The sequence below is a fragment of the Callionymus lyra genome, chromosome 12 (genome assembly GCF_982586985.1).
Source record: "Callionymus lyra chromosome 12, fCalLyr1.hap1.1, whole genome shotgun sequence".
NCBI lineage: Eukaryota > Metazoa > Chordata > Actinopteri > Syngnathiformes > Callionymidae > Callionymus > Callionymus lyra.
In genome coordinates, this window is record NC_141829.1 from 19,880,433 (window position 1) to 19,893,068 (window position 12,636).

Below are 12,636 nucleotides of genomic sequence, written 5' to 3' on the forward strand. Positions count from 1 at the left end.
CTGAAAATAATCCAAACCCTTATTCAACATGAGGGTGAGTAGAAAATGATTGAAATTGAATCACTTTAAAGTAAATGGATACCTTCATCAGCAAAGGTTTTTTTGGCATTGGTTTTTACTACAAAGCAGATACAAAATGCAGATTAAAGAAAGCTTTGTAAGTCACTAGTATGGCTTCTCAAAGTCACGATTGAACGAAAGAGACTCACAGAAAAGGAAAGTCACGCTACAATATCCAACACAACTAACTAAATTAAGCATCTGAAGAAGCATCACACAAAAGTGCAGTTCGAAAAAAAAGGACGTAAGATAGACGAAATGAAGATATCCAGCAGACGTACGAAAAAAATAGGGAAAGTTATTTTACTTAGTACCAGGGTTCTCAAACCATTCCAGAAAAGGGCGGAGATGGTACAGGTTATTGTTGCAACCAGTCAAGCACATTAACGAATCGGGTATCGGCTTGAACGAGCACCACCTGCCATTAAACCGATTATAGTTTTCAGACACCTGATTGGTTCAACTGTGTGTTTGACTGGTTGGACCCAAAACCTGAAACATCTTGGCCCTTTGGGGACGGGTTTGAGGCCCCTGATTAAGATGGACAGTGGTGGTTCAAAATTATGGTTTCGTCGCCTTGTCGAGTATTGCCCTCCCGTAAATATATTTATTATCTTTATATACTAACACTAATGTCATATTTTAAAGGCCATTTGATTTCAACAATTTTGTTTCTTAAATTGGAATCTTTATCCTACAAAAGGGTTCATTTTATTTAGTTGTTTTGTGTTGACAGAGCTTGACATTTGCACCATGTTCCTTATAAATTAGTAACTTTGTTTTAGTATGTCGTTATAAAGCCACTTCCCTTTCCCGTTAGAGGCGCTTAAGTTCCACTCCTAATTTTGGCCAATATAAGTCTTGAATCCGGGAAGTAGTTTGATTGATTTAATTGTGTGCTTTTCAATGAAGGCATAGGTAACAAGTTTTTTTATGAGCGGTATGACTGGACTCCCTCTCCAGCTTGAGCCAAATTGATACATTGACGTAGGGTGCAGAGAAACGTTGTACTCCCCTTAGACCCATCTCATTTTCAATGCATAAAAATATTTATTAGGAAAACTAGCGAAAATATAAGAGGCACCTCAAGTGCCATCACATATTCACTAATACTACTATTGACGCACCAGCATTTTTCATATACTTAAAAAAAAATGTAATGATACATGGAAAAGTAATCAAGTGAGTTTTCGGCGAAAAACCCCAAAAAAGAGGCATGTATTAAGCAAAATCAAAGGGATGCCTAGGGTGCCAAATTCAGCAACATAGCAGCACATGTGGCTTTATTCAAACCAGATGTGAGGCTGGAAGACCTCTAGGAAGCGGAATGGGAAGAGAAGTTAGGCCCGGCTGTTAAACGGAGAGAGACTTGCTGAGAGAAATATGGTCCGAGTTAAGATATTTAGGGGAACGGTAGCTTGGATGTCAGGGTAAATCAGATGTTGGAGATCCTGAAGGTAATGCAGATTTTTTTTTCCTTTTTTTTTTAATGACCACAGATAAGAATGCAGATACAAAAATAAAGGGAGGGAAGTAAAATGGTATTATTATTACTGCTCATTTTATTTTTTTTGTGAGAATAAGAGAGAGAGGGACAGGTGGAGAGAAGAGGATTAAAAGTAAAGAGTATTTGAAGGAGACAAAGAAGATAGTGGAGAAATTGGAGACAATAGAAGCGATGGCTGATGATGAATGGTTCAGGGCAGGGGTGTCCAAACGTTTTCAGAAGGTAGACACATTTGGTGACGTTATCACATCATACCAGGAGTTATATCACTCAGAAATCTAAAACCCGTCCAACACGAAAACCATACAACAGGAACATCATTTTAGATATTTATGAATCGGCATCACCGATAAGCAGATTTACTTTATGGCGTTTTGATTTGACATTTGTTGGTGTGTCCTTTTAAAGTTATTATTGTTCATAAAATTATATTTATTTTGGTTACAAAATTGGGTCTAACAGGGTCTTAAGGGCCGGAAATAGCCCCAGTCCTGAGTCAGAGACAGAGATTTTCTTGGAAATTAGAAGAACTTTTCTTTTAAAATATCAATACAGATAAGTTTGGAGATAAAGTGGGGACAACGTATGGTTTGTTGGAAAGGCAGAAAGTGTAGGACCAAGGACGTTTCAAGATAGAGATAAGAGGAAAAGGAGAAGAAGCAAACCGGTGGCAAAAGAAGAACATTTCACCATCATTTCTTTTGAAATAAAACCAGTATTGCCTTACTGCAGTTTCCTCCTATAGAGGACTTGAGAACTAAATATTGCCCATATCTGTGAGTGGTTGTTTGTTTATGTGTTTCCTGTTCAGGGAGTCCCCTGCCTTTCACCCTAAGCAGCTGGGATAGATTCCAACCCTTCTGTACCCTGATACGGGAAGAGTTGGTAGAAAATAAATGACATGACAGTTGGAAGTTAACGGAGACTAAACTGCAGTTAGTTACTATCCAAGCTTCAAGTGAGCCTGTGCAACATATTTTAACATCAAATGTAAATGTCATCTGCAAACAGAGATGTTTTGCGTTCAATACGTGGGAGCTCAAGCCGTTTGAGAAGATTTCTTTTGACTTAAAGAGGGGGCTTCCATAAATTCTCAGACAAAGGAGCACTTTCTCTGATCTGCTGGAATGCAGAACTGCCAGGATATTATGAACCCCGCACTCGAGTATCAATAAAATGCCGTATCGAAGTACAGGCTTGAGATTTAGCCGGATTTAAACACGGGTCACTGGACCACTGTGTGCCATCTTTCCGCGCATCTTGTGGGATTGTCACCTAATATAGTGGCGACACTGATCATCAGCTCTTACTCAAGTTTTCTGGTTTCGCTCTTGAAAACACAGACTTAATAGACCTGTAACCGAATCACGGGGAAACTAAACCCAGGGCGAGTGATTTATGAAGTCATAACTCACGATCCATAAACCTGCTACTTGGTGTATAAAATTCTGTCTGTCTCTGTGGTTTAAACAAAACTGATACGTGTGAGGAAGTTAAAAGCGTTTTGGCTCCAGAAGAGACGACTCGGTTGTAGCTTTGCCTCAATGTACGCGATAACGGTGTTAGCTTAATTTAATATGGAGGACACTTCAATCAACCGTCATGAAAGTGTGCACGCCGGAACCATCTTTTAAGTTGACATTTAAAAAGAAACAATGATGCCTTTAGCGGCTAAAAAGGACCAACAGGTCACTGTGCGGTGTTCTTTTATCTCTACTTTTCTCTAGGTAGGAGAGATTATTCTACCAGACACCTTGACCCCTATGGGCTCTGCTACTCCGAGCTTGAATAAAGCCCTTTGAAAAGGAAGATATTTTACATTAATGGACAGCCATCCAACAAGTTGCTTCAAAAGCTCCCACCCCAATCACCTGGTGTCCCATGGAGCGAGCGCCACAGTGTCAGCTCCCTCTCTTCTTTGATTCCCTCCATCATCTTCATCATTAGAAGCTGACACGCGAGGGGGTGGCAAAGGCAAGCAGTCAGCCGGGCTGTTGAACGCAAAGATGCTTTTCAAGTGCAGAGCGCCTGACCTTTTTAGGAGAGCGAGGGCAGCGCCGTAACACGCGGCCTGAATCCCCGACATACAGGATCCTACTGAGTGCAGCATATACGTGACGCAGCATGGCTACTGCCGGGGAGACGGAGCATCACCCTGGCAGGTCCAAGATGATGTGTCCAAATTCCAAAAAAAAAGAGAAAGGCGGCGTATACATCCTTGAATGAGCTCATTTCCTTTGATTTGGTAAAGCACAGCTTAAAATCAAAAATGCAATGATTAAGGAATGGGATTAGATCAAGGATTCATAGATGTCATATTCCATGTACCGTATTTTCTGCACTATAAGGCGCACGTAAAAGCGACAGTGCCCCTTATAGCGCAGAAAAAGCTCTTATAATTACCTGGTGGGTGACTTGTTTATAAACACTTCCATGACCTTGAGCCGACTGAGCTGACACGCTGTGGGCATCATCACGGGGTGGGTTTTATGATTGCACGTCACATCATGGCGGAAATCTATGGAGTAAGATTACTGCCACTGTTTTGAGCGAGTTTAACTTGGTTGTTGTACACCAGTCTCGCTCGCTGCTGCTTGAAGCCCTTTAAACATAATTTGAAAATCGTTACCATAGGATTACCGGAGTTGTCAGAACGCTTAATAAAGTTCGACTTTATCTGACCATTTTGTTGACATTCCCTTTAGCACAGCTTTATTTAGTGGATGCATAACGCAACCCCAGTCAAATGTTTAACTGTATCTTTTATTAGTGCGGAAAATACGGTAATATAAATTGATGTCCTGGGACTTACATCAGAAATTGACAGGATGAAATTCCCCTTACCATTTTGCCAGATATCGTCAAAGCGCCCAGTGCTATCTATCTATCTATTTGCTTACCAAGGCACGGTGGTTTTTCCTCCCACAGAGGACTTGAGAACCTAATATCATCCATAGCTGTGAGTTGTTTGTTTTTTGCGTGACTCTTTAGTAAATCCCCTGCCTCCCACGTTAAGAAACCTGGATAGATTCCAACCCGTCAGTACCCTGATATGGGAAAAAATTATTGAAATGGCTCTTGGAATGTTAGGAAATGGAGACTCAATTGTTAGTTGTAACTTGTATGTTATGTATTCAATACCTGGGGAATCAAGCTGTTTGGTAAAGAACAGCTTACGATTGAAAATTCCATGAATTGGAAGCCTGGAATCACATCAAAAACTGACGCGGAGTTCAAGTTCGGATGGGATATGACCCTGGAATCCTTAACATTTTCTTACATATTTTCATCGCTTCTCCAATCTCATCTAGCAACACCCTAAACTATGAATTATACGAACAAACTTTTTCACCTGAGTCACATGTCGATTTGAGTGATTTGATTGACGAACCATGTCCATGAACTTCCTTCCTTTTTGTCCTCTTTTGTATCTCTGTGGCCCATCCAAGTCTGGCCTCCATAACCTGGTGTCTGGACTTCTCCAAACATGCGGCGTCTCTCTGATACACTCATGTCTGAATATGTATTCAAGTCTCTTGAACATTTACGGACCAGCAAACATGGCTCATATACATATTTCTCAATCACTGCCACATTGAGCAGTCCACAACTCATTTCATCATCCCCATCACTGCACCCAGACCACCAATGTCCCTTGAAAAAATACTGTGCGCTGTGCACTGAACTTTTTTGTCACCCGTCAGTTGGTGGCATAATTTATGTAAAGTTGAAAATATCCGGTGTCGGACACAGTTCATGAATATCCCATAAATCACACACTGACTGCACAGCACCTCGCTCTGGCATCTAATCTCCCATGAAGTGCCACTGGAAAGACCTGTGACCGGACTGCTGGTCCACAACTCAAGAATACCCAGCATGTGTGGTTCGTCATTGTACTCCATCTTTTACTACAGATTTCAACACCAAAGCCTGGCAACTGAAGAAGATTTATTTTAACTGCTGCAATATTATTTCTATATTTTTAGAGGTATTTAAAGGAAGCTGTAAAAATGTAGCATAATTTTGTTTAAACTAGCAATGTATTTGTAAAGATTCATCAGCATATACCTTGAGTATTTTGGACTGTTGATCACGAGAGGATTGTTTTCATCTTGAGGTCACTACCGTATGTTCGGCACTGTAAGGCACACTTAAAAGCATTTAAATTTCTCAAAAAACTATTAATAATCGCCTTATAATCCGGAGCGCCTTGTATATGAACATTACCTGATGGGTGACTTATTTAACACTTTCATGACTCTGCGCCGACTGAGCCGACACGCCGTGGGCGGAATTACGTCATTACGGGGTGGGATTAACGACTCACGTCACATCATGGCAGACGTCTACGGAGTAAGATTACTACCACCGTTTTGAGCGAGTGCGTCTTGGTTGTTGTACACTCCAAACATTTTTTTTTGCGCAAAATCACTCTGCTGGCGTTCAACCAGTCATACAGGTGAGTTCAACATGTCATACACACACGCTCTAGCTGTCATACACGCACTCAACTTCACTGCTGCGCACTCAACATTTGACTGCTCACAACACCAGTCTCAAGCCTTTTAAACATCATTTGAACATTGTTACCAATTAAAATCAATTAATGAAATTGAAATTGATTAAATCAATGAAATGTCTTGATTGCATGGGCCAAAATGTGCAACATCCCACCGAGATTTTCCGAATACTCCTGATTACCGGTTCAGCTCTGGTGTTACACAAAATGGACTACTCTTCATGAAGAAGGCGTTAGCGCATGTGCGGGTTGTGAAGTAATGCTTAGTTAAAAGCAATTTATTGTTTGCAAATAGTTCTTGGCGAACGAGAGGTTACGATAGTGAAGCACATGAGTCCCTTGGAGATGGAGTCTTCATGGATTGGTGATGTGTGGTGACAAACCTTGATTATTGACCAATACAAGTATAGTTTGTTATTAATTTGTTATGGTAAACAAGATTTAATCTCCAGAAAGTGCCCAGTGTTTTCAGTGGGCGAGGCTTAAGCACATTTTCTAATGAACGAATTTGAACTAAAAGCGAGTTTTGTAAAACAGACACATACTGATGATACAATAGAGGTCCAAAAGATATTTAAGACACACTTAATTCAACATATTAACTGACCTTTAAAACATAATATCTCAGAATTTATCATGAACAAAACTAACCTATTGCTTAAAAGTAGTTTGATGGTAACATGGACACTCACTGACTCTCCTAGTGGGTCCTCTTGTCAAAGTTACACAGTGACCCCATTAAAAAATTAGCTAGTCATAAATTACAGAAAATATGAAAATAATAATTATGACAATTAATTAATGAAAAATAAGATACTATAGTTTAAAACAAATCAAACTCAGATCCAGGGGCTATAAAGTCATTTTGTGTGGCTCGCAGGAGCTTTAAACTGAATTTATTTGTGCTTTCAGAGGAAATAAAGAGCAACTTGTGGTGAAAAATGAAATCATTGCAACTTATTTGAAATATCTGGAAGTACTTAGAGAATAATTCAGCCCCTAATAACATAAATGAAGACTGGCTACAAGTGAACTTGTATTCGTTTTAGATGGTTTAATGTGTATGAATATTATCCTTCTCGAGTGATTGAGTTCGAAGTAAAAATAATCTTACATTTTAAAAACTTGTTCACGCTTCAAATATTTGCAGCGTTTTTAGCAGCTCAGATCAAATACCTGTTAGAGGAGAAAACGTGGATTAACAAGAAACACCTCTTCAGAAAGAGAAGAAAAAAAAAAAAAAGGGTAAGGGTAGGTTTTTCACTTCGAGTGACAGATTAACTAGCGTAACACAACATAAAAGTTTCGGCTGCAAATCACGCCGGTTTACGTCGGCGTCGTAGCCGTGTGTGTTTATGTGTGTGCATATTGGTGTTCCGCTTGTGGGCTTTTGTGCATTTGCAGGCTCTTGCTAGCGAGCGCGAGCTGCTCCCCGTCGTGTCGGCCGCGCCACCATGCCATCTGGAGAGGAAATCGAGTGTGAAGTACAGTATAGTTTGGGACCAAGCTCCGTGGCAGTGGCTCAGCAGTTAGTTCATTAGTTCCAAATTTCCAGGGATTAGGAGTGAATCTCTAAGGCAGGAGAGGCAGGAGGGAGTCAGGGTGGATGGATGGACCCATGTGGGGAAACCAGAGAAAGAAAGAGAAGGAGGGAAGGAACGACGGCAGAAGGAAAAAACTGGACCATAGGGCATTGAGAGAGAGAGAGAGAGAGAGAGAGAGAGAGAGAGAGAGAAAAAAAGAGTAGCAATCTTAACCCAGAAGACCCCGGAGGGAAGAGGAGCAAAAGAGGGCGACTAAAAGAACAAGACAGCGAGGGAGAGCGGACAGGTGTAGCCGTCAGTTCCGCTCTGGGGTTTTTAACCTGCCCTTCCTCCTCCTCCTCCACCCCACTGATCATACAGATATGATGATATGTGTAAAAGTGTTAGAGCAGTCAGCCTTGTCTGCCCTCCCTTCTCCAGCCCTCCTTCCCTCTCCTCCTCCTCCTCCTCCTCCTTTCACAGTCTCCCCCTTATGGGTCCACGGTGACAGTTAGCGAGCGATGGGTGGCTCTTGCTCTTTACTCCCCTCACTCTTATATCCACTTAAGCAGCAAAGATGGAGGGCAGGCCATTCTGGAGTCAAACTAATTAACAAAAGTAAAAGCTGCTCGACAATGTTTTTTAAACTTCAGCTCAGTAGTACTTTGTTAATCAATACAATACATCAATACTTTCAGCATGTTTTCGTGTGTATATATATATATATACAGATACATACACACATACATATACAAATATAAATATAGGTATATATACATATACACATATGTATACATATTCATTCATTCATATATACATATATATACATATATATATGTATTCATATATATACATATATACTTCTTTTTTAAAAATACATTGAAAAGTACATGAAACAAAGTACGTGAAAACTAAATAATAACAAAAATAGGGGAGGAGAGAAAGGAGTAATTTCAGGTGGATTATGGACCTTAAAAATGGTGAAAACAGCTGAAACTATAGAGGTTATTTATATTGATTATGTACTAGATATGGTAGAGATGTCATTGAAATTTAGGGGTTTATTTTGCCACCCTTTTTGCCCCGTTACAATTCACAAAAGAAGCAGAAATTCTGGAAAATCTACCTTTTTTATTATTTAATACGTATGTTTTAACTCAAATCAATCAATTAGACGTATCTAAATTTTCGTGGGGGTCTTCCACCTCCCTTTCCACTCTGTTGCAATCCAAGTAGCTGAAATTCTAGAAATGTAATGAATATACACGGATTAAGTTGAAAATATGGGATTTCCATGGGGGTCAATTTTCCTTGTCCTGATGAAGTTGTCTTCTCACATAAAACCGCTTGTTTTCTTCTTCTTTTCTAGGTAGTACAAAATAACTAAAACGCCTTGACCAGGTTTAGGGCCTGGGAAGATGGTGAGAAGGAAGAACCACAAACACTAGACCAACGGGGAAATAAAAATCAAGTTGTCAGTGTAGTGTTATTTAGGAAACATAAAACAATGTTTGAAGAGCAGAAACACTTTTTTTTTTTTTTGGAAAAAGACTCTCCTGGTGGGGCATCCAGCCAAAGTTAATGTTAAAATAAAAGCTAGAGAGTTATACTGAATCTTTACCGTTCAACATTAAAGAAATTAAAAAAAATAATATATATATATATATATATATATATATTGTTGCTTCATGTACATAATAACTAAAAGAGTTCATAAAACACATGTGTTAAGCTACGGCCTGGGAAGTATTGGGCGAAAAGTAGGCCCTCAAAAAAAGGTTAGATTTCTATTTTATTAGCTTATTATTCTCATAATTATAAAAAATGTGTTTAAATATTTAGTCTGTGTTTTAGAAGGTTCAGTAAGTATAAATATTGTCCATCATGGACTCAGTTTAAAACGTCTGCACTTCGCCTGATCGAGCTTCACACCCCTGACATAAAAGTTAAAATAGGCTTAAAATTTCCAATCCTGTTCATACTTCATATACTTGTAGCATTTTGCTATTGTTGCCAACCTGATAACTCAAATCAAAATGTTTTTGGCCATCAAAATTATGTAATTTTCTATTTTTTTTAACTCCAATTAATCGGACTGTACTGTTAAATTCATTGCACTGGTACAATGGCAACAAAGAATATTCTAATTCTGTACCTTGTTAGTCAAGCAGATTAATAAAATGCTGACTAGGTATCTGACCTGGTCCGATGATTGCATCTATTAAAGGGTTTAGAAAATTCCATGGTCTTGGCTGTATTTAAAATGAGACCTTAGTTGATCTCAACAGTCCAGAGGCCCAATTTAAACCTTCTACTTTTACCTCTACTTTTACATTTACCTCATGGTGTGTATTTAAGAATTCATCATAACTCCTCTACGCGGGGAATCCTTTCTTAAATTCCTCCGGTAGCACAAAGACCTGACCCAAGATTCCGAATTCCTCTTGAGCCCAAAAGGCCACATTCCTCCTCCAACATTTCCCCCCTTAAAACCTAATAAAGACAGACCCCTCTGACATCCACCGACTCGGTTGCGGGGTCACAGTTTTTAGCCTGTCAGTCACACAAGCCACCGTCTTATTGTCTTGCTACAGGAACAGCCCCGAGCCATATCAATCATCTTTATTATCATGACTTAAAAACCTTTGTTGGTTAACTTTTTACCCGGGCTCCCTCTTTATCCCGCTCTCCAATCACGATTTCATGGGCAGTTCAGCCGGGCCAATGGGGAGGTGGTGTGGGCGGGAGGAGAATGCTTTTAACCTGCTGCATCTGGTGCTTTCCCACTGCTCACCCAGTGGGACGTGGTCACCTTGTTTTAAAGGACCCTGATAGGGGGGCATCAATGCCTTTATGCCCTAATAATGGGGAGACATGTGCTTGTTTTAAACATCTTACTTAGGTAGTTTTCCTTTCAGTGATTAAGAGCCAGCACCTGTCTGAAAGGGCAGCTGTGAATATCTGTTGACCCCCAATTGCAAATGGGAAGGAAACCATCTTTAAAGAATATTGGATTTAGATGTTTATTCAAAAAAAACTTTTTTCGCATGTGGCTCTTAACAATACGTTTAAATGTTATTCATAGACTTCTTTTAGTTAATCTTTTAGTTGTTATAGTCGTTTACCCAACAGGAAGTCAGATTTTATGATTGTCTTTTCATTTTTTTTAGGGTCAATTTCTCCTTCTCCAAACAAATCCCAGTTTTAAACTTACCGTTATCTATGTCTCTTATCTGATCTTAAACACTGGAATCTTTCTAAGTCACAACATCAACGGGAACATTAATCTTCGTAGAATTTGAGACATCTTTGTCCTAATTTAAAACTAAGTTTATACAGGTTTCATTAGTTTAATAATACAAATAATCATGTATAATTCCTTAAATAAATAAAAAATGTCGTGCCTTTTGTGTAGAACCCCGTAACGCTGAGATAGGTATATCTCGGGAAACACTACTGTCCGTCACGGATGATGACAGTCATCTTCTGAACAATATCATCGGTGAACAAAGAAGCAGATGGAGTGCACGAATGCTCCTCCCATGATGCGACATTAATAGACTCAGGGACTCATTACATCCTTAGATTGAATTATTCTGAACTTTGTTCTAATAAAACTTGCTGTAAACTGGAACCTAATTTCCCAAAGAGGCTCCCCAGAGGAATTTATAAATTCTATCTATCTATTAGAATGTTTTAATAGATAGATAGTTTCTTCTTGAAACTAAATTGTGTCCAAACATCAGCTTTAAAAGTAAGTAAGTAAAGTAACAGCTGCCGGAGTTGATTGCATCCCCTCGTCCTCAGTCCATCACCGGAATCTTGCAGGATTTAATTGTAGCTTTAGCTACTGGAGGACACAATGACTGCTGCTATCTAGAGGCTGTACATTGAATTGCAACACAAAAGTGAATAAACGCCATCCAAATTTGCATTACAGAAAACAAACCGTTGCTGGAGCCAAGGTCTTGAGTCAGCAAGTTACAACACAATTTGAGATGATTTGTTTGTCCTTTTTGATAGCTAGATAAGGTATGTTTTCCTTACATTTACCACCCCTGGGGAACTTCTATTATTGTTTTTTTGTAATGTAAAGTCAATATTTAATATAAATAGGTATTGATGCTAGCTTAGGTAGTTTAAAACAAAGATATATGCAGAAATTTACCACGCTGTAACTTTACGGGTTCACAAAAAGGGAAAATATAACAGGGTTTTATTCCGACCGGAACATAAAAATAACTGCAGGTCATATGTAGAGAGAAAAAAAACTGACATTTTCTAGGTACTTAATATACATCTCAGCATTCATTAATACACACCGACACCTTACATAGAACTTGACCGACTTCAACTGACCTTTTTGCTGAGGGCGACCCCGTCTTCACAGTCCAAGACGGCGCAATCGACATCCAGGGAAGATAGTTTCTTTAATTTGCGCTCGTCGTTGCCTGGGCAGTAGAGCACTGCCCTGCGGGGTATGTAGCGCGGCGAGGAGCCCGCAGAGTGATAGCGGAGACACCATCCCTTGGTATACAAGTGCCAGGCTGCGGGTATGAGCAAACTCTTCTCCCTGTCAAAGAAAATACATACATTCATGCATAAGCACCGCAGGAAGGATGATCCATGGCACGAAACATGTCTTGGAAGCGTATAGCACTTGTGAATGCACAGTATCGTTACCGGAAGGGCATAGGAATTATTAAAAAGGTGGACGCTGTATTTATCTTCATATAATCTACGATCTCGCTTGTGAAACGGGGGAAGTGGCCGCGGTTTCGACAGAGAAAGTTGGGAAATGTTTAATTTAGGGACTTCCATTTGCCCTTCAGCTGCTCATTGAAGAAGATCAGAGACGATGACCTAAGCTTTTGCTTTCTTTGTTGAAGACAAACTTAGCCAAACAAGCCCCCACACATATGCTAATGCTGCTCCCCGGCTTGGAAATCGGGGCAGGGGCGCAAATGAATGACACTTGTGGTTGGCCCGAGTCGTGAAAAGCAGCTGATGAGCTTACAATGTAA

General features: G+C 39.7%; 1 protein-coding gene and 1 long non-coding RNA gene across 2 annotated transcripts in view; one reads left to right on the forward strand and one right to left on the reverse strand.

Annotated features, from left to right (window-relative positions):
* Positions 1 to 7,792, forward strand: part of LOC148068582 (uncharacterized) — a 312,828-nt gene extending 305,036 nt beyond the window's left edge. The window contains exon 2 of the long non-coding RNA XR_015713144.1: positions 7,314 to 7,792. This is a non-coding gene — a long non-coding RNA (uncharacterized LOC148068582). The remainder of the gene's footprint in view (positions 1 to 7,313) is intronic.
* The window catches only part of clybl (citrate lyase beta like), a 63,451-nt gene that overhangs the window by 19,549 nt on the left and 31,266 nt on the right, over positions 1 to 12,636 (reverse strand). The window contains exon 2 of the mRNA XM_087803416.1: positions 11,972 to 12,185. Coding sequence (XP_087659542.1) covers positions 11,972 to 12,185 — 214 coding nt within the window. The remainder of the gene's footprint in view (positions 1 to 11,971; positions 12,186 to 12,636) is intronic.